Source organism: Lutjanus erythropterus, chromosome 6 (assembly GCF_056507025.1).
Source record: "Lutjanus erythropterus isolate fLutEry1 chromosome 6, fLutEry1.hap2, whole genome shotgun sequence".
In the NCBI taxonomy this organism is placed as follows: Eukaryota; Metazoa; Chordata; class Actinopteri; order Lutjaniformes; family Lutjanidae; genus Lutjanus; species Lutjanus erythropterus.
Window position 1 is genome coordinate 24842428 of NC_139322.1, and position 27822 is coordinate 24870249.

The window sequence follows — 27822 nt, forward strand, 5'->3', positions numbered from 1 at the left end:
TGTCTGCCAGTGAAATTAGACGTGCACACATACACAGTCAAACACAAACACACAATTACACACAAATGACACATAGTTATACAGATGCGTGCCCACGCAAAATCAACACAGGTTCAAATTTGCGTCCAAATACATAGGTGGGTGTATGAAGCTTTAGAGCACTAGATTATTTGACTTTGAGATGGAGGAGACGGTAAACGCAGCTCGCTGTCTATGATATTATGTTGACTCTCTTCTGTCAGTCAACTCTCCTTATTTGACTTATCCTTCAAAAGTGTTTAACATTTCTCAGTGAACTGTGGAGGTAGAGACAAGAGAGAATTTAAAGCTACTTCCAATAACACCTGGCTTTTGTCTTCAATGGGAAAGGACACAAATGGCATTCAGTCCTGGATGAACATGCTAATTTTTTCATATACATGTGCTATTTGACTCCGTTTGAATCAGCGTGTCAGCACAGCTAAGTTTCCACCCGCTTAAAGGTGTGTATTTAATTGATGACCGCTCATCTTTTGTCGCTTATCTGGATAACATTGGATAAATGTTTTATTTCCTATTAATTCTCCACAAAGGTCCGGTGTTGTCTAAAAAGTTTCATTATGAAGCAGTAAAATCAGGAAATTTGGGGTTTTTATAAACTGTAACTTAAAACAACTCCTATCAGCTGAACATGAAACGGTAAAATAAAGCGGAAACCTGAAAGTACAAACAGCGACGCAGGAGAGAAACTTAACTTCAAACCACAGAGATTCAGTTAGATGCTACAAAAAGTGCTGAGAGCTGAACACACAGACACTTTTAAATCCACTTTACTGAACACACAAGTTCAGCCCGCTTTCCAGTGCACATCAGAAAAGAAACTGGTCTGCTGGCAATGGGAAAAGGGTCAATCACCCTTTAAAAAAATCTGCATATACTTTATAATTTTGGTGTAAACAGTACAGTATGAGGAAAAGAGAAAGCAAAAGAAGAAAAAAGTTTACAACACAGAGAGAGACATAGATGTGGTGATGGAAGAAACATTTGGAAATGGAGAGACAGAAGAAAAGAGAGATGAATGAGTGCGGTGGTGGTATCAGGGGAGGGCAGGCGGCAGCTATGGCGGCGGACGGCTCCATGTTTTTGTGTGTGTGTGTGTGTATGTGTGTGTGTGTGTTGGGGAGGGGGGTCAGGAGGAGGAAAGGGAAGCAGGCTTGCCGGGTCGTCTCTGCGCCGGAGTGGGCCGTTAATTAAATCTGAGGGACAGACAGGAGGGCTGCCTCCCTCCTTCTCTTCTCCACTCCATCCCTCCCTCCCTCATTCGCTCTCTCGCTCCCCAGCCGCTGGCTATTCGGAGGCTCTGTGAGAGGCGGAGGGAGGGAGGGAGGGAGGGAGGGAAGGGGGAGAGCAGGGGCGCCGACGCTGAGAGTCTGGCTGCCTGTGGAGACTGTAAACCGTGGCTCTGCGGTCAGACCGGAGACTCAAACAGGCAGATAAGGTGTTTTTGGACCGCCACACTCTGTCTCTCCTCTGCTCCCTGCACTCAGACTCCCAGAGGCAGTTACAGCCTGACTGTGTGTGTGTGTGTGTGTGTGTGTGTGTGTGTGTGTGTGTGTGGTTGGGGGTTGTAGCAGTGGTTTGGGACTTGAGCACATTTTTGCGTGTGTGTGTTTGAGCGTGTGCACCTTTTAAATGCCTGGTTTTAGATGTTTGCTTGCGTGTGAATCTGTAGCCCAGCATGTTTGTGCAAGACCTTTTTTTTTCAAACTGATTATGAGTGAGGATTGCTTTTAAAGTATTACCAGCTAGTTATTACATGATTAGCATAGAAAGGCAATTCTAAACAAAAGTAAACACTCCAGGATTTCTGGAGATATTAGCTCCGTCATACAGAAGCAAAAAGGGAAACGTGGGTTGTAAATATTTGAAAACATCCCACTGCTTAATAGGAATGTAATTGTGCTGCCATAACAAAATGGCCTCTCAGGGTTATTGTTCATAAAGACATACTAATGCTTCTGCCAAGAGATGAAATTCACTGATGACAGAAAATAAACAGTGGAGTAGCTAGTGAGAATAAATACTTTTTCTTCCTTTCAGAGCACTTAAAGAAGACCAAACATCAGTTTCAAGTCATGTTTTTTTTTTCTGTTTGTGCGATCTTTGGTCTTAAACAGGCATTTGTGTTTTTGTTTTTGTATTTCATTTAACAAAGCCGTACTTTGATGCATTTATTCTTATTCTTATACTTTAATTTGATCTGATAAATTTCTTGGTCAAACTACTTTTTAATGTCCATCTCTGCTGTTTAAAGTAATGCATTGTTAAGTAATACGTGAATACAGTCAGATTTCTCTCTTGTCAAAGTAACATAACATAGTTGTTACATTTTCAGTAAGGACACCCGTTAGCAAACTTGTGACAATGGTGTAACATGTATTATAGATAGAATTTTAACAGAACAATTTGATGATGCTTTTAAATCTTTAATAGCCTTTAATAACGTCCAACTTGAGTCTTGTTTTGATAGAAGTATTAATATGCATAAAAGCTTGCCTGGCAAAAGATGCTGCAAGTGGAAGAAAACACATAGACGCTGACAAAGAAAGCATTATATTTAAGAGTGGCAGACCAAGCAATTAAAAACATGGATATTCTTTTCTTATTTAGAATTTCCTTGTTGTTAATTTCATTATGATGTGAAAGTTATGTTCAGACCAGAAACACTTTATATTGTTTATATTGTTTATTTTGTGTCTATCTGTTTTCTTTCCGTTTTGATTGGCTTTGTTTTTTTGGCAATGTTTCCACCAGAAATGTATCCAGAACTTTTAGTTCCAGGAAGTACTTTTCGAGGAACTAAAAGGTATGCTGGCATATGAAAAAGCAACAGCTGTTTTTACATGTCATGTTTTTTTTGCGTGTGACTATATAACAACGATGACACCATATAAATCGACAGACAGGCATCACTATTTTTGTCACAGGATCGGCCTTGGAAAATAAGTCCAAAAATACTGGAGCACACGGACTAAGGCGACAAAGTTTTATTAAGTGTGTAAAGTTTCGACGCCAGCTGCGTCTTCCCCAGAGATAAACAGAACAGAGACTCACATCCTCTTAAATAACCTCCCTTAATTAGACACTCATTCAGCACAGGCTAGAATAGGGAGGGGCCAAAACACTGCATTAAGATAGGGTTCACACTTATGCAACATTAAGTATGTCAATAACAATTCATGACCATTACTTCAGTACATAACGTTTCAAAATATAGTGTGCTAAATGAGCATCTGGTTAGGGAAGTTATTAAAGAGGGTGTGAGTCTCTGTTCTGTTTTACTCTGATGTAGGCGAGCTGATGTTGAAATGTTCACCGTCACTCAGTAAAACTTTGTAGCCTTTGTCTGTGAATATTTTTTGACATTTTTTCCAAGTCTTTCCTGTGACAAGATTATCCTGTCCTTGAGAGCACCAGACAGGTCTGCTCCTGAGTCGGTTGAAATGCTTTTAACCACTTCCTTCATCTCAGGCATCATAATTTGTTTGATTTTGTTGTATTTGATGTGTCAAAACATGATGAACACAAAACAAACTGGATTTTTAAAAATTGTGATTGACATAAAATGTAGTAAGTACTTGTTTACTACAGTTAAAGTTTCTGGAGTTTCTGTTTCTGGAGTTCCTCCAAAGGTTCCTAGTCCCGGGATTAAGTTCCTGCAGCGGAAACATGGCTTTAGAAACAAACAAACAAAACTGTAAAGTAAATTGTGCTGTATAGTGCTATGTTTTATCAGAGAATAATTTAATCCTATTGTGATTACGACAAAGTAATTAGTGATTTGGTAGTTTTTCTTTATAACTATCATAACAATGGTTGTCACAACCCAGGCCTTATTGTAAACAAACAACTGTCACTGATGCTGGAAACATCAGCTGTTGTGCATCACCACCTGTTCAACAGACAATTTTTACGGGAAGGAACTGACAGGGGGTCTTTAGATTGACAAAAACAAAAGCTTGCCTCTAGGTTTAGTTTTTATTGTGGTTTTATTACATAAGTATACTGAGTTGCAAAAGGAACATTCATTTATATGAAAATGTCACAGATTTTCACATTAAGGTCAGTCATATTTCACACATCCCAGTCTTCTCTTCACATTATTTCTTTCTTCTTCTCTCTTAATTTCTCTCTTCCTGTTGAAAAGACATAAAACATGACAAACAGAGGAGCATTGTTACTCTGTGTATACATGTGCACGTGATAGCAGTGACGCATCCTCCCCTCAGCGTGAGCAGAAGCGCCCCTCTCCCCATCTCCATCAACCACCTCCAGCCCCCACCCCCCCTTCCCTCTCTCTCTCAGCTGCATCGGCCTGTAAGCCAATCAATGGCAGGGCTTTCAGGGCCGGCGGAGGCCCCGGCGCACGGAGGGGGGATCAATAAGTTATTAGCACCATTCTGTCAGCTGTAATGTGGAGATTGATCGGGGGGCTGCGGCTGGCGGCCCACCCCACGTCCCCGCCTGTCACCCCCCCTCCTTCTCTCCGCACAACCCCCCCCTCGCCGGCCTGATAAAGATGACAGATTAACGGAGTAAGAGAGGAATTAAGGAGTCTGGCTGTCTGAGCTGTCACCACGCTCCATGGGATGGAGAGAGGAGAGGAAGAAGACTAAAGTTTGAGGGAGGAGAGGAAATCAGAGAGTGAGAAAGAAAAGAGAAATGCTCCTTCTGCCTCATGGTTCGCCCTGGTGGTGTCACATGAAAGAGAAACGGTTTAGGTCCCGCTGTTTCCTCTTTCTCTATCTGTCCTCTGGTTTTCATCCCTCTTTTCTCTCAGTGGGAGGAAACGGCAGATAAGGAGGAGGCTAACTAGCAAGGAGGAACTGAGGCAGAGGCTGGATTATGGCGTGTTTAGGTCAACTTCATAGAACAAAATCTGTACCCTGTAGATCAGGGGTGTCAAACCTATGGCCTGTGGGACAGAACTAGCCCGCCAAAGGGTCCACTCTGACCCACTGGATGACTTTGCAAAAACAATATTTAGTGTATTCATATTTAAAGATAATGGACATCAGCAGCTTTAGTAAAAATAATCAGTATCAGACTTCTGTCTTAAAACAGTATTGGAGGAACCCTAACCAGCCAAAGTCTGCTACTGGTTTGTAACGCAGGGGATGAATCAACCTTCTTCCTCATAATCTTTCCCTTGAGTTGATGCTATGTGCCAGCATTACTACACGGGAGTGGAAACTTCTGGAAAATTGGAAATTGTGAGATTTGCGAAAACTCTCTGAGTCAAGCGCTACTTTGCAGAATCAAGTGCACATGTGCAAGAGTTTTGCAAATCTAGGCTTCCCTTCAAGGCGCAACCACAAATTAAAAAAATTCTAGCTCTCAACAAGTTGTTTGAATCATAAAGAAGTAACATACTATATTGTTGTTCAGTTTCAAAATATGTGAAAGCTTCATGCAGTTGTAGATCCACTATGATCTGTATGTAATGCACATGTAATGACAGTAGACTGAACGTGACTGAGAGGTTGAAATTGCACTTATTTTTCTTAAGACATCTCAGTCTGATTGTCATCTGGTTCATTAGTTGTGAATGTATTCAGAATGTTCTTCTTTCTGAAAGAAAAGGGGAAATAGTTATTTATAGTTTATTTTGCATGGGTTTTACTGGTCTGGCCCGCTTAAGATTGAATTGGCCTGTATGTGGTCCATTAACTAATATGAGTTTGACACCATTACACAATTTGTTGACCAGAAATAGCAAAAAAAAAAAAAAGTATCTATATCATAGCTATTGAGCAATGCTATTTTCACTTAACTCTCGCTTTCTTTTGATGGGTAGAATCACAGCCTTGAAGTTAAAATAAAACTCTTGCCGCCATAACCACTAATTCTTCAGCCATATTTAACAAGCAGGTGATAGGGAAATGCCCGAGGTAGCAAACTTGACTGTAAGCGGTGTTAGTGGGAGTAAAAGGGTTAGCATAGACGCTAGCAAGAGCTCAGGGTTGGGCATTAAAAGGGAGCGCCGGTGCTCTAAGAAGCCCCATTTAATTGGCTTTAAAAGCTTTCCGCCCTCAAATCTCTGGCCCTCGGGCACTCGCTCAGGAGACGCAGTGTCTTGAGTGAGGTCGGCTCAAGAGACGACTCAAGTGTTTGTGTGTGTGTGTGTGTTTGATCATGAGGCTCTCGATGTGGGTGTAAGCATGTGTGTGTTTGGTAGAGGAGGGGGTTTAACCAATGGGGGGTTTCTCTCTCTTTTTGTTAATATTCCACTAATAGGATAGATGGAGACCTTTTATTTAAGGTTCAGTGAAAGAAATGCACCGAACATGATTTGAAAATGAGAAGAAAAACAGAATGAGAAATAATAAAGGAGGCGGCAGAAAAAGTAGATATTGTGAAAGACATTCTGTGTGTGTGCATGTGTGTGCACTTGTCCATTAGTGCTACCCTCCTCCCCTCTCTGTCTCTTTAGGGTGGTATAGGGAGTGGATCTCCTCAGGACCTGAGAGGCAACATCAAACACTGGATCATTAGTGAACCTCCCTCCTCTCTTTCTCTCCCCCTTTCTCGTTTGCTCTCATCAACACCGGGGCTCCTTCAGCAGCTCAACAAAATCCTCTGAGTCTTGTCTCTCTGTCTCTTTCTCCTCCCTGTCTATCTGTGTCTTGTTATAGAAGAAATAACATAAGTTTGGGTGATAGGTTAAGGGTTAAAGGTCAGACAAACTCTAGTTCACTCCTCAGTTGATGACTGTACCAAACTATTGCCGAGCTCCTGGACAAATGACATTGCCATTGGTTTTTATTACGGCTGCAACTACCAATTATTTTCAATAGTTGACAAGTAATTTAATGCTTAATAATTGATTAATTGTTGCAGATCTGGTACCAATGTAACATTACATGAGCAGCCATCAGGACAAAATGTTCAAAAATGTGGGCTAACTTTAGTAAATTCTAATGAAAATGCAGCTAAATGCAATAACTGGATAAACAATTTAACTTATTTTTGCAAAAAAAAAAAAGCAATAATAATATAACTGCTGAATCTTCCCATCTTTTCATGTCATGTCTTTAATTTTTGCACCAAATTATGACGAGTAGTGTCTATAGGAGTATTGTATCAATATATGTATCAATAAAATCCCAACTGTACCCATCCATACTAACCACTACTGGTATGGAACTATTAAAGGGACAGTTCACTCCAAAATCAAAATCCAAATTTTTACCTGTAGTGCTTTTTATCCATCCAGATAGTTTTGGTGTGAGATGCAGAGTTTTGGAGAAATTGGCTATAGAGATATTTGCCTTCTCTCCAGTAATATGGGACTAAATGGCAAATACATTTGAAAAACTCACTGCTTTGAGCACCACAAACTCGGCAATTCACACCAAAACTATCTAGATAGATAAACAGAATTACAGGTAAGAGGAAGAATATGTATTTTTGATATGGGGTCCCTTTAACACAGTATTAGTTTTATATGCTTAATTTTATTCTATGAGATTCTGCTGCTGCTTGTTTGCTCTCATCAACACCGGGGCTCCTTCATCAACCCAACAAAATCCTCTGAGTCTTGTCTTTCTGTCTCTTTCCCCTCCCTGTCTATCTGTGTCTTGTTATAGAGAAGAAATAACATAAGTTTGGATGATAGGTTAAGGGTTAAAGGTCAGACTCCACTTCACGGTTTCACTTCTGTGTTGATGACTGTTTGCCCGTTGCTAAGGTAACAACAATATCAGGAGTGGACACATGACAGAAATCGCCAAATGTTGTTTGCTTGGGTATTTCTATGAAATTACGTTTTTTTTTTTTCATTGCTCCTCCGTAATGTTTACACATGCTGTGCAAATGATGAAAAATTGCTTTGTTGAAAAAGAGAGACAGAGGGAGAGAGGAACCATTCTCCTTGAGGGAGGGGAGGAAAAAAAAAAACGCTCCCCCTCCATCCCTAAAAATACGCACTGAGGAGTGAGAGAAAGCGAGAGAAAAAAAAAGAAGGGAAGCTGCTGTGGCTTGGCTGTCTGTGTGGAGGAAGAAGCAGAGCTGGAGAAAAAGCAGAGGTGCAGGAGATAGAAATAGAGAAAGAAAGAAGGAGAGAGAGAGCAATGACAAACGGCTTTTTCCTTCCTGCCGGCGCTGTGTGCGATGTGCTCTGCATCTCGTCCCTCTCTTGATTAGGCCCGTATTGATTTGAGGTGTGTTTGAAGGGGGTTGGAGGTGAGGCGATTGGGCGGGAAGGAAGAGAAGGATGAGAGGGGAGGAGAGGAGGAGGAGGAGGAGGAGGCAGTAGGGGGTGCTGTAATTGTACACTAGATGCTCCACTTTAGTGGCAGGGGAGGAGGTAGAATGGGGAAGAAGAGGAGGGTGTTAATGGGAGGAGAGACAAGAGCGCTCCTGATGGGAGGAGGTTTCAAGCACACCTAGAGGAGAGGAGGAAGAGAAGGAAGCAGATGGAGAGACAAGAAGATCAGAAGTGTGTTTATGAGGGGAGGACAGCAACAAGAGAGAGGGAGGAGTGGCTGCTGTGGAGGTACAAAAACTAAAAATAAACACCTGATATAGACATAATGTAGGCTGAGAGGAATTTCTCAGGCGGCTGAGAGGCTCTCATGCTCTTTAGTTCAGTCAGAGGCTTTTGTGCCAACATCTGGAAAAAGACAAGAAAGAAGAGAAGAGAGGAAGAACAGTGATAACACTCGAGGACAGACTGTTGGAAAGAGACGTTTGAGGAGACGCACAGAGACGGGGCCCTCCTTCCCGCCCTCTAATAGACAAACACACACTCACATACACACACGTGAATGAGCTGGGCAGATCTGTCATCCACGGCGGCGCAGGCCCCCTCTCATTTCTGACAGAACAGGCACATCTCCAGACGCCCGTGGCTCTCTTCCCTCTCTTTCTCTCCACCTATCGCTTTTTTCTCTTTGGCTCCCTTTTCGCTCCCTCTCTACTAACTCTGCATTTCCAAAGCAGCTGCCATGTACACAGGTAGACGTGGAGCAGAGCGTCAATATCAAAGCTTTTACTTTGGTTTCTCTTTACTGACTGCTGTGTGTGTGTGTGTGTGTGTTTACAGATGACCTTCTAGGCAAGAGGAGAAGCTTCTCTCCCAACAGCAGCAGCGAGTGTCCCTCCGACAGCAAGAAGTCACGTAGCGTATCCCCCAAAGGTAAGACCGCGTGGTGTGTTTGTGTGTTGGGACGTAGCATTTTCTGATAGGACACTGGTGAAAACAAGGGAATTAGTCAGGATGACTGAGTGTTAAAAGTTTAATTTGTAAGATTTACAGGGATCTATCGGCAGAATATGGCAGAAATGGAATATAATACTCATGTGTATGCTTTAATTAGTGTATAATCACCTGAAAATAAGAAATGTCATGTTTTTGTTACCTTAAAATGAGCCCTTTATATCCACAGAAGGTGTGGCTCGTCTTCCATGAAGGTGGCCATGTTGCTCTCCCACACATTTGAAAGGGAAGAGTGAGGTGAAGTGTTTGCAAAATGCAAGGTCACCAGTAGATAGAGGTGCAATGGATTGCAAAACTCATGGTTCGGCTTGTATCACGGTTTTGAGTCACAGATTGGATTGTTTTTCAGATCAGTAAAAAAACCAAAAAAACATGGGATTAGGGTTAAATTATTTTAAATATACATTTGGCTTTGATCTCTCTCCTCACAGAGATGCGCTGCAGAGTAAAACACAGCAGGCATCTGTCCTGCCCTTCACTGCATTAAGACAGTTTTAGTTTTATCTGCTTGAGTTTTGCCTGTTAGATTCTGCTGCGACCCCAAATAGCACCACAAAACGAGTATTTATGCTCCTCAAAACTCACTCAGATCCATCAACAGGCCTCACTTTGAACAATTCTCATTGGAATTTTTTTCTATCACAGATGAGTACTGTGATTTGGGTGAACTTACCCTTGGACACTGGAAGTCATATCTGCTTTGCTCCAAACACATGAAGTAATAGATAGATAATAGGCACTGTAGATTCCTTATATACTCTTTATTGATACTTTTTAAAATCCTTTTTAGACTTAAATACTTTTTTAAAAACTTTTCGTCTGTTCTCTGTATAATCTCTATAAAAGTATATCTACATATGTCTGCAAAATCTGTAGGCAAGGGACAAGATTTTATGTGAAGTGGTCTAGTTCCAGTTCCAAGTAGTTTTGACCAATGGTGTGCAGATAAACAGCGCGGAGAGCAAAAGAGGCAGAATGCCTGATGGAGATTTAGCTTTTTATTAGCTTTTAAAACTGTATCTGTATTCATATACAACTCCATTCTTACATCTTAAGTTGGACTGTAAAGAGTGAGAGATGCCCGGATATCCAGTGGCTGCACCGGAAGCCTTGAAACATTGGCTGTTGCACTCAGAGGCTTAGCTGTCATCAAGATGATGGCCGATGAGGTTTGAGATCGCTCTCTGTATGACATGAGAATAACATGCATAATGGACCTTGAAAGGCACACCTTGACTGGTCAATGCACCTCTGTACTGCTGCAATCCAGTCACCATCCTCTATTATTCATATCTCCTTCGTGTGGCGTGAAACCGGGCGCCTGGTGTAGAGCCGGCACAGAGCTACCGGGCCTGTCCCTCTGGGCTCCTGAGGAAGATTTCCTGACTGATGCATTATACAGCAGGCAAAACCGCAAAAAAACAAGGGCAGCTCACCGCTCATCATCCAGCCTCATCTCTAGAGACACCTGATCAACATGCACACATACACACACACACACACACACACACACACACACACACATACAGATACTCCAGAAGCCACATCAATTAGCTCTGATTATTTGGCACATGAGTGTTACTTTATGATGGTTAAATTCAGTGTAGAGAATAGATAGGTGAGAGTGTGTGTAAGAGCTTTTGGATGTCAGACTGATTGTAGGTCTCAGCATGAGCCTGCTGTTGACCTTTGCCCTCTCAGTGACCTTTGACAGACAGCAGCCCCGCCTGGAGCCTCTTCCTCAGCACTCATTCCTGCCCATTATAGTCTTACTGAGACACATCCCAGCCTCTGAAAGATGCATGGCTTTATGTGGATATGTGTGTTTGTGTGTGTTTATCTGTCTGCATGTCTGTTTGTGTACTCCGGCTTGGCTTCCTTTTAAGGCAAATGGGGCTTGTGTGTTTTTATTTTGTGTTCATATGCCTGTGTGGTTAAGTTTTTGGCTTTAAAAGCAAACAACCTCTGTATACACCTTGCATATATTCTTTCTTTGCTGTGCATTTGCATAAAGGAGACAGATAAAAACTGTGTGTGTGTGTGTGTGTGTGTGTGTGTGTGTGCAGCCTGCTCTTCAGAGAAGTGCATTTAAGCCATTTCAAAACACCACTGATCCTGCATCTTAACCTTGAACTCTGTCCACACCCAAACCCCGACTCTGCACCTGCATGTGTGTTTCTATACGTGTGTGTGTTACATCTTCTTACCTCCACATTTGGCGACAGACACTATCCCATAATGACTAATGCAGGTGGAGGAATAGATTGAGCGAGACAGAGAGGCTAGCGTTTGGATGGAGCCGGAGAGATTGGACGCCGCTGTGTAAATGATGTCTGTTTTTCTTTCTGTGTGCAAAGTCGGCACCCCCCACTGTGTTTAGAGAGCTAGAAAACTTTAGACAGGCACAGACTAGTTGCACACACACACACACACACACACACATACACACACAAACACTTGAGGACCTTGGGTGGATTAGCTGGAGCTTGGCGGTGGAGACAGGGATGCTTGCGTGCTCGCTTCCTCCTCCCCCCCCCCTTCACCACCACCACCTCCACCCCACCTCCGCTCCTCAGCGCCACTCCTGCTCGCCTGCCCGGGGCCAGGCTCAGGTTTCAATAAGAAGGAGGGTGGTAAAAATAACCCCTGCTTTCTTCTGCCTCTCCCTCCCTCCTCCTCATCCTCTCTCTCCCTCTTCCATCTCCCTAACCACCTCCCCATATCCCCCCGCCACCACCCTTACCTTAGATCATGTTACTATTGACAGAGAGAGGGAGGAGGGAGGTCAGAGAGAGAGATTAAGTGTGGGGACTGACAGCTAGATGGATATCATACACCACATCATCTTCACAACGCCTTAAACACAGCACAGCAGCGCTACACACACATGCACACACACACACACACACATACACACAGAGTGGAAGAAGCTTTTTAAATTCTTTTGGGGGTGTTTTTTGTAGTCAGCATTAAAAACAGTCAAAATACTGTATAGTAAAACAGCCCTACTGAGTTCGTGCTGGGGTCAAGCTCAGACCATTAACAATGCATGGCTCCATCCAAAGAGGTTTCCTGTCCATCAGTGCTGCCTTCTTTATGAATGATCTGTGTACAAGCATGTTTCCTGGCTGATGTTTGAGGCAGCCTGTACATCAGAGAGTGCAGTAATCATGAAAAATATACAAGATAGAAGATAGAAGGTGTGTAAAATTAAGTTGGGGTAATTTTTTGCTCTGTGTTTGCAATGTGTCTTGATTTCTATTCTAAAATGCACCTGTCTCATCAGCTGAAATCACAAAATGTGACAGAAAAACACTCCCTCCTACCAACCTGTAGATAGCTCAGATAGCTGAAAATAATGCAAATGAAATTCTGGTGTTTAGTATAGACTCTGAACTGATAACAAAAATATGCAAACTGGTTCCTGAGCAGCAGTGAGTGAACCCTCCGCTCAGAAAAAGTTGGACTGAGATGTGATTTGGGATATTGAACTACAAATTTTCCAAATCTGTGACCTCTGGCTGCCGTTTGAAGCTGCCTAGTAAATCTGATGTGACTATGTGCTTTAGGCAAATTCCTCACAATCATGACTGACATTGGGATGAATAGATGAAAACAAAAAGAATGATTTAATCATATTATGAAAATACAGTTCACGGTGCAACATTAAATTAATAGCAAGTTAATGGCCTAACAGAGTTAGTATTCATCTAGTCTGACTCACAGGAAGTAGGCTGTTGGAATAAGCCTGCCACTGGCCGACAATTTCAGTCTGCATTCTTCCACCCTATCCTCTGGCTGCGCGTTAACATTTTCAAAATCCTCATCGCTACGTGAAACAACAGTCTCTGAGCTGGCAACCTACATGCTGACAATGCTGATCAGGCACCAACAAGCCAAACCTGGTCACTAATGGTATGAATATAAACCAGGACCACTTTCCCTCCTATGCAAATGTTGCACCAAAACAAGTGTCAAACAGTCTACATACATTCACTCAAGTTTATTAGATCCTTGTTGCACAGTGTGACTGTGATAAACTTATAAGATTGCTGACATCTCACAGTCTGTTTTTCCCCCTATTCCAGAATGATAATGGGTTCAGTCAGACCTTTCTCCAGTGCTAAAACGAAGAGTGGAGATAGGTCTGGCTATGTGAGAGCAGTATTCATCCTGTGATGAGTTGGATATCAGCAGTCACTGACTGGTCATAATAGAAAGCTCCTGTCTCCCTCCTCTCTTCAGAGAACTCCCAGAGCCCGGTGGTGGAGGCAGGCGGCAGCCACGGCCACATGAGCCCTGAGGAGCACTACAGGCGCATGATGTCAGCGCTCAGCGAGCAAGGGTCCTACGAGGAGCAGCAGCAACGGCTCTACCAGCTGGCGAGCAGCATGGGTCTGCCTGGCCACGGTCAGTCCACACGTGCTGTATTTGTATATGTGGTTGTGTATTTCATCACTGTCATTATGTTGGCTTTCTAATATCTGCACTACACTCAGATTTATCATGTGACACCATATATACCTCAGTGCACAGTTGATTTTTACATTCAGAATAGTGTTTCCTACTCTACGAGTAAGAACTGACTCATGAAAGATCTAGGCGTACTTCTCTTTTTTTCTTTATTTTGAAGTAACTTTAAAGTTAGTTTGAAGAAACTTGAGATTTACTTCAAACTAAAAGAGTTTCCTTTGGAAGCACTCCACCAGCTTCTATAAAAAAAACCCCACCTCTTCCATCACCTGTCACTAAGTCACCCAGATGCAGTGCTACTTTGTAACCCCAGAGTGTAGCGCTGTGTTCAGGGTACCATGTTAAGGTGTGCCGCACTGCTGCCACTGTAAAACCCCAGCCATGGAGACGGCTGACATTTCTATTTGCGGCGCTTGCCCACCCAGTGCCAATGTGTCAGTCAGGGTGATTTCTGACCACCATGGCTCTCCGTTGTTAACAACACCCACTAGCCGTCGCATGCATCAACACCGCGATTGATCCGGGAGCTCTCATTGGCTGCCTGCCAACCCTCTAAATCTCCCAACACCCTGGAAACCACCAGTGTGCCCCAGTTTTTCTGAATTTCGACAGACATATAAAATTTACTGGGTTTAGCTTAAAGAGAACTGTAGTTTGATAGAGAAAAAAGAAAATGAGAAAAGTTGCCTTGTTTGGTTTTTATAAGTGGGCTTTTTATTCATTTCACTGTGCCTGCCATTAAATGTTAACCTTTTTCTCACATTTTTGTACAGAATGTAACATTAAGTCCTACCAGTCTTTATGAGCTCTTTTGCAGTAGCATAAATCCAATCGATGCCCTGGCCGGATTGTAGTTTGAGCTACTTTTATTTTTATTTGATTAGTAATGATTTTTAATTGCTGGCTGCAAATCTAGGGGGCGAAGCCTATAAACGCTTTAATTGCCTTTTCCCCGTGTCTTAGCGGTTAGAAGCAAGAGGCAGTGCATTGTGGGGGTTTTATGGCCCAGGGTGCAGTCTGATCGCTGGCTTCCTTTCCCAGAAGCCTTGCTGGTATGAGGCAGACGCTCTGGCGCAGCACAGACACACTCGCTCCTCTTCCTTTCGCTTCCACATTCCAGATCGTTTGATAGTTTCCACACTATCCTTTATTCTGCGCACGTGCATTCTTCTTCCAAGACGCACTTAAAAGCTTTCTATGTGCAGAAGAAGAAGAGAAGGAGGTACCAGGAATAGGAGTAAAAAAAAGAAAAACCTTAGGAGAGAGGAAATGAGCGAGGAACACAGACGGGGGAAGAGGGAATAAATAACTTCTCCCGGAGCAAGAAATCAAGAAAAAAAACATACAAGTTTATGGTTTATTAATGATGCTCAGGTCACACATTTTCAATACAACTACCGTTTCAAAAACACAACTTCACGGTGAGATTTCCTCGCAGTGATGTGTGTGTGTTCACATCCACCGCGTCAGATCCTCTAAGCGGATGAGGAGCCATGGGCATCACAGGCTTTGCCAACGCTCCCTGACAGCCAAGCCTTTGGTGTGGCTAATATTCCTTTTCTTCCACACCTGGCACCTTCCTCTGTCTGTCCCACCGACTGCTTACAAGTTTATGTATAAAACTTACTTTAACACCACCTTCACATCCTCCCTTTCCCCAATTAACGGCTGGAGCTTGTTAAGAAAGTGACACTCCGACACAAACAGTCTGGTAGGTGGGACATAGGGGGGTGGCTGTTTTGTCTCCTGAGAGGCTGATGCGAATCACTTCAGCGAGAGCCCCCTTGACATTGACCCGGTCTCCGATGGGGGCCCCCTGTGACCCCCTCCTCCACCACCATCTATCCTATACATCTCCATCTCAAGCACTGCTTTTATACCCCCCCCCCTCCTCTTCCTCCTTTTCCTTACCCCCACATCCAACTCTCCCTTTAGCCTTGGTCCCCGCAGAGCATCCTTTCATGTGTTTGAAGTGTAGGGCACAGAAAATTAAAGTGTGTGTGTGTGTGTGTGTGAAAGAGGCAGGGGTGAGGAGGAACTGTGTGTGTGTGTGTGTGTGTCTGAATGTGTAGGTGCAAGGTGTTTGTTTGAGAGGCTCTCTCTGGACCTGATGGGCAAAAGAAGAGTAGGGAAGGGAAGAGTAGGGGGGTTGATATTGGGGGTGGAAGTGGAGGGGTGGAAGGGTTGTAGAAATGGCCAGGAGGGCTTTCCCTCCCTCTTCATATGATGAAAGGAGAGAGAAAAGAAAGAGAGAGGTGGGGGTAGAGATCCAGATGAAAGTGAAGGGAGGGGTGTGCTTCTGTTTTGTCTCCTGCTGTTTAGTCTGATTTGAACAGGGTTGGGAGGTTACTTTAAAAATCTATTGAGATACAGTTACTAATTTCTTGTTAAAAAATGTAGTCAGTAACCTAATCCAGGTATCACAATATTAAAGTAATAAAACCTGATTATTTTCTGTTTCTGTTCAATTACCTCCAAACCAAATATGCTTAAATTATTTAGCCTAATATAATGTTTTACATTCATTGTAGGTTTATTAATTGTTTGTCCAAATATTCCTACCTTTGTTATGCACAAATGCACGTTTAGATTATTTGGCACTAATTATTAAAATTTAAATGTATTTTTTTAAGCAGCGCTTCAAACTTCGTACTCAAACTTCAAGTAAACAACAACAGTTCATTCCGGTCTGGGACTTGTGTTTTTACCTACACACCATTGCAGTCACCAGCAGCACAACTTACAATCACAAAATATTTTTATGTTGTAGCAGTATTGTTTGCCGTCTAACTCAGTTTCTTTGTAGCTAAAGTTAGCAGTTGGTCTGTGTAGCTAATGTTAATGGTTGGTCTTGTAGCTTATGTTAGCAGTCAGTCCATAGACATAGGGAAAAAAAAATTCCCCACCAGCCCAAAAAGCATTTTCCCCCATAAGCCACCATTATAAAAGAGACGTCTATAAAACTGTTAACGGGAAACCTTGAACAGTAAGCAAAGTCAGTTATGACTCTTTCTCTGATGAATTTTTGATCCACAGAGTTTTGATATTTGTAAAACTGAATTCTAGCTGAAAAAAGCCATTTAAAAATCTGTGACATCATCACAATATCAAGCCTATGGAGCGAGTGGGAACTTGTGGATGGGGGCAAGGGGGAAAACACTACTGCACACATTCAGTGGGCCAGATAACTAAGAAGTAAACCCAGATGTTAGAAAACTTTTTTTTCTGCTTATGCACAAAGGGACTAACTCTTACTGGACTGAATAGGCACCATCTTTGCGTAATGTATGTAGTTCATTATAATACATCTATGGGTCGGTCTGTGTTTATAACTTTAGAGGTTGGTCTGTGTAGTTAACATTAGCAGTTGTCTGTGCAGCTAATGTTGTTTCTTTAAATTAGATATTGAGTTCTTGGGTGATGTATTTCCACAGCTGTCACTGTACTGTGATGTCGTTCCTCTTTTCTGATTTAAAGATAAAATAATGTTGTCATTTTCACCCAGTGAAGCATTTTTTCATGACAGCCAGTGATAATTAATTGACTATATGATTAGATGTTTTCACTTGAGTGGTGTGGTAAGACTCGTGAAGTGTGGTAATGTATGCACACTTCACATATCAGGCTATCTGTTAAGACGACCATTAGCGGCTGGCGTTGCAGTAATGATGACAAAGGAGGTTGAGGATCCCAAGCATCTGGTGTTTATTGACAATTTACAGCATCACTGATGGAATCACAGCAACCCAAGTGAGGTCTAACCAGCAACACAGCTAGATGGGAACTGGCGCCTTAAATACTGCATCCCTGGTAGACCTGATTGGAAGATACCATCAGCAGGGGCTATCAAAAATCCTTTTGCTGTGCAAATGTACCTGAACCATATGCAAACAGTGGCAAATTCAAAATATATACAAAATCCCATTAAATGCTGTTTAATCGATTAACAAACACCCAAGCCTAATTAATATTAATAAATATTTACAAATACAATCCATTTTCAAACCCCCCTCCCCTTATCTCCCTCCTTGGTTCCCTCCCGGAACGTTTAATGTGCCCCTTGTAGCCGGGGGGACCCTTTTGGCCGTGCACCCTGGAGCGGACATAAGGAAGACAGGTAAGTAAGACACAATGCAAACAATGTTTAAACTTATGCACTAGTGCACGCACTTGGTCCTAATATTAGCACCTCTGTATTGCTGCACAGAACTCAGCACAGAAATATAATTGTTATTCGTCAACCAAAACAAACCGATGCACGATACTGTCGGAGCCTAATATCACTCCGCTCTTTCAGGTAGCGCCGCGTATCGATCGCCGCATCTGCCAGAAAACACAACAATCACTCATGGTTCAAAATGACAATAATACCAATAAATAGAGCAATAAATATGCTACCAAACGTGCAACTATGCAATGTGCAAATTACATTATTCTGTGCCAATTCTGCTAATATAGTGCAAATATCGCTGACAAAGTGCCAAGTGCCATTATAATTATGCATAGTTTCACTGTTTGCTAGAAAGTGCAATTAATTCTGACCCACATTGTGCCATATTCCCGAGACCAAAGTCATCTGTCCACCGTAACGAAGTGCCCTTCGTTACACTATCTTTCTTTATTTTAAAATATATTTTAAATTGTAAATCTGGGAATAATCCCTGTTTTTACTAAATGTATCTGTAATCTGTCTTTTATCTGTAACTGTAATGGAATACATTTACTTTTTTTGTATCCTAATTACATAATGCCATTACATGTAATCCAGTACTACCAAAGCCTAGATTTGAAACATGAAGCTGTAGACGTCTCTTTATCATCATCATCATCATAAAGAGCCTGAAAACTCCCAGCTCCACGATTGGTCAAATTACGGACATTCAGTGCAACAAACTCACCACATATTTACTGCTGGCTAAGCCCACGATATTGGCTGAATACCTTTTCCTGAAAAGATACTTAATTTTCTGGTGTACGGTGCGCTTTAGCGGATGGATGTCGGCTTTTGTGTACCTGCCAGTCCACCAAATCCATCACAAGGCCGGCCAAGCTGTATCAGTGCAGCGCTCCTCTGCATTCTCACGCCGAGAAAAACCCGGCTTAACCGAGGGGATTTAGGCCCAACTCCAGGAATGATGGCGGGGAGAAAAATGGGATGGCACAAAAGAGGGATAAGCGGAATGGGTCCGAGTGGTAAACTGGGACCTCCCAAAATAACTCATGCAAAGGGAAGACGTGTGTGTCTATGACAGTGTGTGAATGTTTGGGTGTCCTCAATTAGGACTCCAATTTGCAGTTGGAGGGACTCTCCCCTTGTGTTCCAGCAGCTGCAACACGAAGAGTTTTAGAGGGAGAAATTCTGAATCCGAGTACCTACTGTGCACACACACACACACACACACACACACACACACACACACACACACACGCACATATACAAACACTGAAGGGTAGAGCCCCAGGTGACCCTGTTCCTCTCAGTTCACATGAAAGAGAATTAGAGAGAGCCGGGGAGAGAGAGCAAAAATATAGACCCTGTATTGAAGTGAAGCTTTACAAACATGGGCTTTATAAAAAGAGAATGGAGTAAGAGGAGACATGGACGAAATAAGAGAGAAGTGATCAAAATAAATCTGAATTTCCATAGTTTTATACTGCTTGCATTGTCTGGAGCACTTGACTGATTGTACTAGTCAAAGTCAGGGGCCCAAGCTGCCATTGGAGACTCACACCCTGGAATTTTGGCTAGACTGCAACAGCAGGACCAGCTCTACAAACAAGGTTGTCCATGAATAGCTGAGTGATGAAGTTAAACCATCTGGTAATGGCCGAAAAAATGCCCCAGATACCGCGACACACACATGATAGAAAGTGAATTAACAGTGTTATGAGTCTGTGTTTAATTCAGCTCGTATCTGATCCATCAATCACCATGTCTTTTAGTGAGAAGTCTTAATTTTTTAAACTGTTCACTTCTCATTCCCTTGGCTACACCTGAGGCTGGTGAGGCAGTTGAGGTGACAAAACCCAAAATGTAACATTTCTACAGAAATATAGTTTGTATTTATAGACAATAGTGATGAGTGTTTTTGTGGACATGTAAGGAATTGTTAATATGTCATATTTCTTAAAGGGAGTTTGGCGTAGTAAGAGACAGAAGAAACACTCAGGCTGCTAATATGTATATTTTTTATGTTTTGTTACAACAACAGAAACACTAGGTAACTGCTAAAGTATGGTAAGGTTGTCTGATGTTGAATGCTGTTAGTTATTCGTTTGATTAATGATGGAGCACTTCAGTACACTTTAACAACAAATATTACTAGGATCACTACAGAGCATTTACTATCCAGGCATTCACATAATATATATGTAATACCCTTGTCTATCCCTGTAACAAATTTGCCACATTTTCACACATTGATGACTCTTGCACTACATTTTGACCTGGTCTTGTTAAACCTCATTTCCCATGTAAATGTCTAAATATTTTTTTTTACTGAAATACACTAAATCAAATAAAATAAATACAAATAAAAGCTGAACAGAACAGTAAAATTAATTCATAACATGTGAAATATTGTGATTTTTTTTTTTTTTTTTTAAATGTTGGCACAGTTTGATTTGAGGCCAGCTGGGTCAGTTGAGTTCAGCTCGTAGGATTTGGACTCATAACCTCAGTCAGTTTTTCTAATCACAGTACTACTCAGCCTGTGGAAAAACTTGTAAAAAGTCCAGACATAGCTCTCAGAGGAGCTAGATGAGTTAGTGAAAGATGGTATTGAGTTGCATTATGCGAAGTGTAGGTTCCAGTTTTTTTTTTAGAGCTCAACCCTAATTAAAGCCTACAGCCCAAAGTTAGTGTCTCTTCCTTGTTTCATATTTTGGCTGCAGTATAGTCAGGACATCTCTGACACTGCAGCATTGATTTTGACCATTCTTATTTTAAATCTGATGCTGAAAGTCCCCAAACTTCATGAAAGTGCAATCTAAATTCTGTGGTGTCCCCCTTTAACTCACCCAGTTGTACAAAATAATTGGTGAGGTGGGATTGTGGCCACAGGAAACTCACAGAGGTCAACTCTTCCACCCTGTCACCCCTGCACCGTGTATGCAAGTGCACAACAGACTGCGCGTTTGTGTGTGTGTATGTGTTTGTGTGTGTGTGTGTGTGTGTGTGTGTGTGTGTATGTGTTTGTGTGTGTGTGCTCTGGGGCTCCAGTTCCCTCTGATCCTTCCCTTATCTCTCACAACCCCCCCCCCCCCCCCCCCACCCACCCACCCACACACACACACAGACACACACACACACCCTTGTCTGCCGCCAGCCGAGTCCCCTGCGGCCTGGCGCAGCAAACAGATCGATACACCGGAGCTAGGCCGCATTAATATCTGTCGCTTCACCCCCCCACCCCGGCGCCCGCTCAACTGCTTCAGCACACACACACACAACACACACACACACACACACACACATGCAAGCACCTAAATCACACAGACACACACAAACACACGTCACACCCGTACCGGCGGCGGAAATGGCCCCTAGCTCCCGAGGGATCTGTCTAATTAAAAAAGAGGGGGTGGGGGTGGCGATGGGGGGAGCCGGAGAGGAGCGGCGAGAGCGGATAGATAGATTGAGGCAGAGAGAGAGGAGAAGGAGAGAGCAGGATGGATTTTTCTCTCATTAGAAGCCATGTCTCCTGGTGTGGCCTGGCCGGGCTGATAATGATGAGGCCTCTTCTCCTACGAGGGCGAGACAGAACCGGGGCTGCTGGGAGAGGGAGGGGATGAGCGGAGGAAGAGGTGGAATGAGGCGAGCGTTGGAGGGCAGAAGGTGGAGAGAGAGGGCAGGCAGAGATGGAGGGAGAAAGCGCGATGGTGGTGGAGGTGGGAAGGGGGTAAAATGTGTGAATTCGCTTTTCGCTCGTACAAAAACCCACTGGTCATTATTTGTTTAGAAAACATCATCACACACACCGTTGTTTTTTTGTACCGTCTTTCATCTTTCCTCCTCCACCTCTTTATTTCCTCACATTTGCTTGAAACCGGTCAGCTCAGTTCCAGAGCGTGACAGATGGATTTGAGCACTATGTGCTAATTTCATACACCTCTGCCAAAACGTCTGTTTTGTTTATCCTTGTTCACTGTGTGTGTGAGTGTATGTGTGTCTATATGGATGTAACATGGGGATTAGAAAATGCACGACAGTCATTTTTAGTATTAATGTGGAATGAGCCCAGTGGAGTTTTTTTATGAGCTATCTGCATACTTAGCTCTTACATTCATCACTATAGGACAATATGCAACATTTTAAAGTATGCTTCACTCCTGCTTTTCTGCCAGGAAACTTGTAATGTTCACACTCACAGCTAATGTACAACAAACACACTTCAAATAAGATATCAGCTATAAGCTTGTGAAATGTATGGTCCGTAGGATTTTCTGTTTAAAGGGATAGTTCAGATTATTTAATGTGGGATTATGTGAGGTACTTATCAATGGTCATTTTATTACCTACAGTAGATAGCAGTTGATGCACCTCCAGGAAGATTCACCAGCATAAAAGCTAAACCATGTACTGCTGTGGAGAGGGTCTGCAGAAAAACTTAACCTAAAAAAATCCTTATTGATTTAAGTGTACACTATATTTAAAATATTGTCAACACTTTACTTTGCCATTGGACAGCCTTTTTAAAGGGAAACCACCGTTATAAAAGCCAAATATTGAGTTGAAATCAGTAATTTTCCCTTGCAGAACATGGGAGTTACTGGTCTACCACTGCCTCGATTTGGTAGTTTGCTTGTGTTATTGTGTGACTTTAAAAGGTTAGTTCGGATTCACCAGTGTCACACAATAACATGAATGGATGAGGCAGCAGTACACTCCTGTGTTCTGCAAGGTCAAATTATTGATTTCATCCATCCATCTTTTGGTTGGTTTGGCTTATATAGCAGTGATTTCTGAAAGAAAAGGCTGTCTGACAGCAAGGCAAAGTGGTGAAGATATTATATAATATAGTGTACACTTATGCTGATATTGATTTTTTTTAGGGTAGACTTTTTATAAATAGCTAAAATACCTTTTGTAGCTGACCCTGTCTACAGCAGGACATTGCTTAGCTTCCATGCTGGTGCTCCTCTCTGCTTCTCCAAACTGGGGGAGTGACGACCAGCATCTTTTGTAGGTCATACACTGGCTATCAATGTGCCTCATACAACTCCGCGTTGAATAAATCAAGTTATCCCTTTTAAATTTTCCATTTTGTTAATATCTTAGAATAGACATGAGCAGCTGGATACTAAATGTTTTTATCCTCCCCCCTCTCCCTCTCAATTATTGCCTTCCCTCTTTTTTTCCCCCTGAGTCTGTCTTTTCTGTCTTCTTTACCTCAACTATTAATCCTTCATCATCTTTATCATGTCAAATATATCTTCCCATTTTTCTCCCTCCTCTGTGCTTTCCCTCTTTCGCCCTTTTGCTCCTTCCTCAGACATGCTGCGTGCTCGCCAAGAGGCGCTGGCTGCGGCGGTGAGAAATCCAGCGGCCTTAGAAGCTCACCTGCCTTCTGCGGGCAGCTCCTCTTCATCTAGCCAGAGACGAAAGCAGGGTCTGCCGCAGCACCGGGACGCACATTACACCGACAGGTAAGACACACATGCAGAACACATACAGACTTGAAACCAGAGACAGTAGAATAAGTGGATGGAGCCTCTGCATGTGCAAAATAAAGCCAGTGTGGAGAAGTCCTAAATCTGCACGTCTTCTGATGGCCAACAGGGGGTGACTCCATTGGTTGCAAAAATTGTGTGGAGTTTGGATGAGTTTATTGTCTCAGTCGATAGTGTGAAGTCTTCTTCAATACAACATGATGTTCATTTTGTAATCTATGGTCCCATTTACATAGTTGAATAGATGATTACAGAGCTACCATGTGATTGAAAAGTCATTCTCAGTGAGTCTGTCCAGTGCATCACACAGGGCTCACAAACCTCTGATCAAACTGTCAAAGTAAACAGTGTTGATCAAATATGATTCGAGTTTTTTTTTACTGTATTGCCTTTCTGTCACCTTTTTTAGAAACATATTTTAGTTTACTGTTTAGTTGTAATGTGACAAAGATTGCGACCAGGCGGCCCGCCATCATTTCCTGCTGAATGGATGAGCCAAAACCGAGCAATGCCAAAGTTGCAGCATGTCACCCACCAGCTCCATGCTCTTGTCAGTGCTGCACATGCTCTGGTTGCAAAAAACAACAGAATGGCAACCCCCATAATGCCAAACTGAAGGGTTTTGAACCAATGGGCGACATAACAGTGGTATTGTCCACTAATTTTTTTATTTATGCTTGCAACCCAGATCTTTACATCAGCCTAGCCATAGCTAGCTGTTGAAACTGCTGCCCTGCTTACAATGCAAGCATTATTCATCATTAATATAGCCCATCACCCACATTTTCCACATACACATACATACTGCATAAGAGGCCCCAGTTGATGTGCGCACATGTAAATTTGGAAACAGTGCTCTGATTTATTTTTTTCAGGAAAAGATTGTCAGCAGGAGAAAGAGTAGAAGGAGTTAATCACCTGCCAGTTTGCATCAGCACACCGCAACACTTTCCTTTCTATTCGTCCAATTCTTCACTTCCTTAGCAAGATCTGATCTCATATTTGGCTTTTTCAGTGTGCCTGTAGTGCATGTTTTGTAGTTGTATGTGTGTAGATGTATGTGCATGTCCACATACATGGCTAAACTAAGGATCCAATAACCTTTTGGCTACCACTGTGGAGCTGCACGCCCGCATCCCCGGCTCTTCCTCCCTCCTCTCCCCCCAGCGCTGGCCCCTGCGCCTTCCAAACAAAGCCGGGGGCAGCGGGAGTGGGCGGGTAATTGCTTGTCGATTATTTATGTGGCGCGGAGAGAGGCGGGGGATCGATAATGGGCCGGCGGTGCGGCAGCAGGGGGGAGTGTGTGTGTGTGCGTGTGTGTGTGTGTGTGTGAGAGAGTGAGAGAGAGAGAAGGGGGTGGTGAGGGGTAGGGGTGGGGATATAAGCAGGAAGCAGAGCGGCCAGGCGCTGTGTGGTGCAGCTCTGGGAGGCTGTGGGGGTGTATATAGTGTGTGTGTGTGTGTGTGTGTGTGTGTGTGTGTGTGTGTGTGTCGAAGAGGCGCTGATTGTTCGCGTGTGTTTGTTTGTTCCATTTTTCAAGCTGGCGGTCTGCATGCGTGCTCATCTATGCGGATTGAATTTGGGTTTGTTTGTGTGAATATGTCTGCTAATTTGTGTATGTGTGTATGTGTGTGTGTGTGTGTGTGTGAGGCCAGTAGTGCAGTGTGAATGTAGTCAGTGAGCCGCGGCTGTTCTCCGACAGCACACAGAGTAATTAGCCACACAGGACCGGGGAGAGTTAACTAGGCCTCACCCTCCCTTCCTCCATCCATCTCTACCTCACTCCGTCCCCCTCTACCTCCCCCTGCCTCCTCTTTAACCCTTTCACTCGCAATGTGTTTTTTTTTGTGAATAAAAAGGACTTAATGAGGAAAATATGGTGAAGTGCCCTTTACAGCACGTGTACTATTGTCCAAATGAAAAAATTAAAGAAGAAAAGGGAAAAAGACAAAGATTGGTCTGGGGTTATTTTTTATGTTTTGGGCTACGCGAGTAACTTCCTATTCTTGAAAATTTTAAAGGACCAGTGTGTAGGATGTAGTGGCAAAGACCGTACGTTGTGTAAGAGAAGCTACGGTGGCCGTAGAACTCACACAAAACGCAAAAGGCCTGTTTGGTTTGTCTGTTCTGGGCTGTTGTAGAAACATGACCTTGGCCCACTGTAGATATGAAGGGCTCTTTTTTAAGGTAACGAAAACACTATTCTTATTTTTAGGTGATACGTAAGTATACACTATTGAAAACATGCCTATGAATATTATATTCAATTTCTGCCAATAAATCCCTGTAAATTGCACCAACTGGATGTTTAAAGGTATAATATGCAATATTTCCATATTAAAATGTCTATAGACATATGTTATTTATGGAGTTGTGTATTTACCTTATCCCAAAATGTTTCCAACAATGGCCAAACCCAGAGAAATACAACATTTATTCAAAGTAACAATGTGTTTCCCGTTAGTTGCTAGATACATGAGAAGGTGAAGATGGAAGTCGTGACTAAATGTAACGTGAATGAACCTTAATACATTACTTCATCCATGAACATGATTTCTATCTGAGTCATGTCAGGTAGATTTTCGTCAACAATGGCGGTTATTTAACAATGAAGATAAAACTCCCATGATCGATGTCATCAGACTACGCTTTTGTTATTGTTTTAATGTGAGTGAACCCTAGAGGAAGAACTTATCCTTCAAACTTTGTTGCAACATAAAGCCCCCTGTACAGGGTCCATAAAGAAATGGATTTCCCTGTTTGGTTGAAAGAATTTGACTGGAGCCCTGACCCCATCCGACATCTTTGGGATGAAAAGATTCACAGACTGTATGCCTGGTCTTATCACCCAACATCAGAGCCCATCCTCATTAATGCTCTTGTGGCTGGATGGGAACAAATCCCAGCAACCAGGATGCGAAATCTGAGGGAAAGCCTTCACAGTGGAGTGGAGGCTGTTATAGCAGCATATATGTTTGGAATGAGATGTTCAACAATCAGTGTGTAACATCCACATACTTGGGGATATACAATGTGCCCACTGGCCATAAAATTTACAGGACCTGCAAAAAGAAATAGAGAGGAAGAAAATAAAGAAGAGGGCTGAGTGTGGAACGAGTGCAAAGTGAAGAGAAAATTAAAATCGAGATAATTGGGGAGTAAAAGCAAAAAACTGTGAGGCTGAGGATGTGAGTAAGCGACGAAAGCTCTCCCCCTCTCTCCCTCTCTAACTCTCTCCGTGGCTCACCTTTCCATCGACCCCTCATCATTGATTATCTGGGGCCCATTAGGGCCCATTGTTAAAAACAAATCATTAGGGCCGCTCGATGGGCTTAGAGCCTGGCGCTCCATTTGTCTGGCCTTAAATGGCACTAAGCTCACCAAGCATCTGCAAGGCAAATAAGGGAGAGATGGAGAAAAGCGAAGAGAAACAGAGAGAGGGAGGGAGGAAGTGAAAAACATGAGGGCTTAAAATGGGGATGAAGAGAGGGAAGCAAAAGAGAAGAAGAGAGGAGATGGCGGCAGGACGAAGTGACGGAGAAGAGAGATATGAACCAAAATAGGGAGTGAGGAGATCGAGAGAGTGTGAGATAAGGGGAGGGAGGGAGCGAGGGAGCGAGCGTGGAGGGAGCCTCATCCATTTTAATGAGCTTCCTGTGTAAATGTGTTCCTGCGGAGAAGGAGCCGAGGGCGGCCGCGCGGCGCTCCTAATCCCCCCACGCTCCCGTCATTAAGGGCAGCCCTGTCACACACACACACACACACACACACACCATACACGCACACCCGGACACACACTCCTACTTACACAGGCGCACATACACACGCACACACACCGCCTGGGCTGCTGCGGGACGGGACCGCTGTCGCCACTCTGACAGGTCGTCACACACCAGTGAATTCCCCAGGAGCCCCTGGCCTCACTGCAGGCAGAGAGAGACAGAGACAGAGAGGGAGTATCCACTGATATAGTTTTGCGTGATTATGAGAAAGAGAGTAAGAAAATATTGCCATACATGAGTATTGCAATATTATGTTTTGTGATACTGTATCGGTTCACAAAAACATGCATCATTTTATCATTATACATGTAAAGATTCATGGCAGTGGTTCATTTTGTGTTGTGTTTAATCCCTGACTGCTACATAGCAGTGGTGTTGTCCACTTTATTCTGATTGCATAAAAAAAGTAAATGTTTAATTCAAAGCTTATGCATATGATGGTGGGTTCTTTATACTATGAAAAAAAGCAATATATTGAATCACAACTCCTATATCCTTATATGTACCTTAGCAATACACAATACTAATTATGTGTAAAGCTGCAATGATAAGTCAGTTAATTGACTGAAAGAAAATTAGTTGTCCACTATTTTGATAATCAATAAATTGGTTCAGTCATTTTTCAAAAGATCCAGC

General features: G+C 42.9%; 1 protein-coding gene across 2 annotated transcripts in view; it reads left to right on the forward strand.

Annotated features, from left to right (window-relative positions):
- Window positions 1-27822, forward strand: part of samd11 (sterile alpha motif domain containing 11) — a 74857-nt gene that overhangs the window by 35865 nt on the left and 11170 nt on the right. For both annotated transcript variants that reach the window (XM_084721326.1, XM_084721327.1), the window contains exons 5-7: window positions 9086-9178; window positions 13505-13669; window positions 23227-23380. In XM_084721326.1, coding sequence (XP_084577452.1) covers window positions 9086-9178; window positions 13505-13669; window positions 23227-23380 — 412 coding nt within the window. The remainder of the gene's footprint in view (window positions 1-9085; window positions 9179-13504; window positions 13670-23226; window positions 23381-27822) is intronic.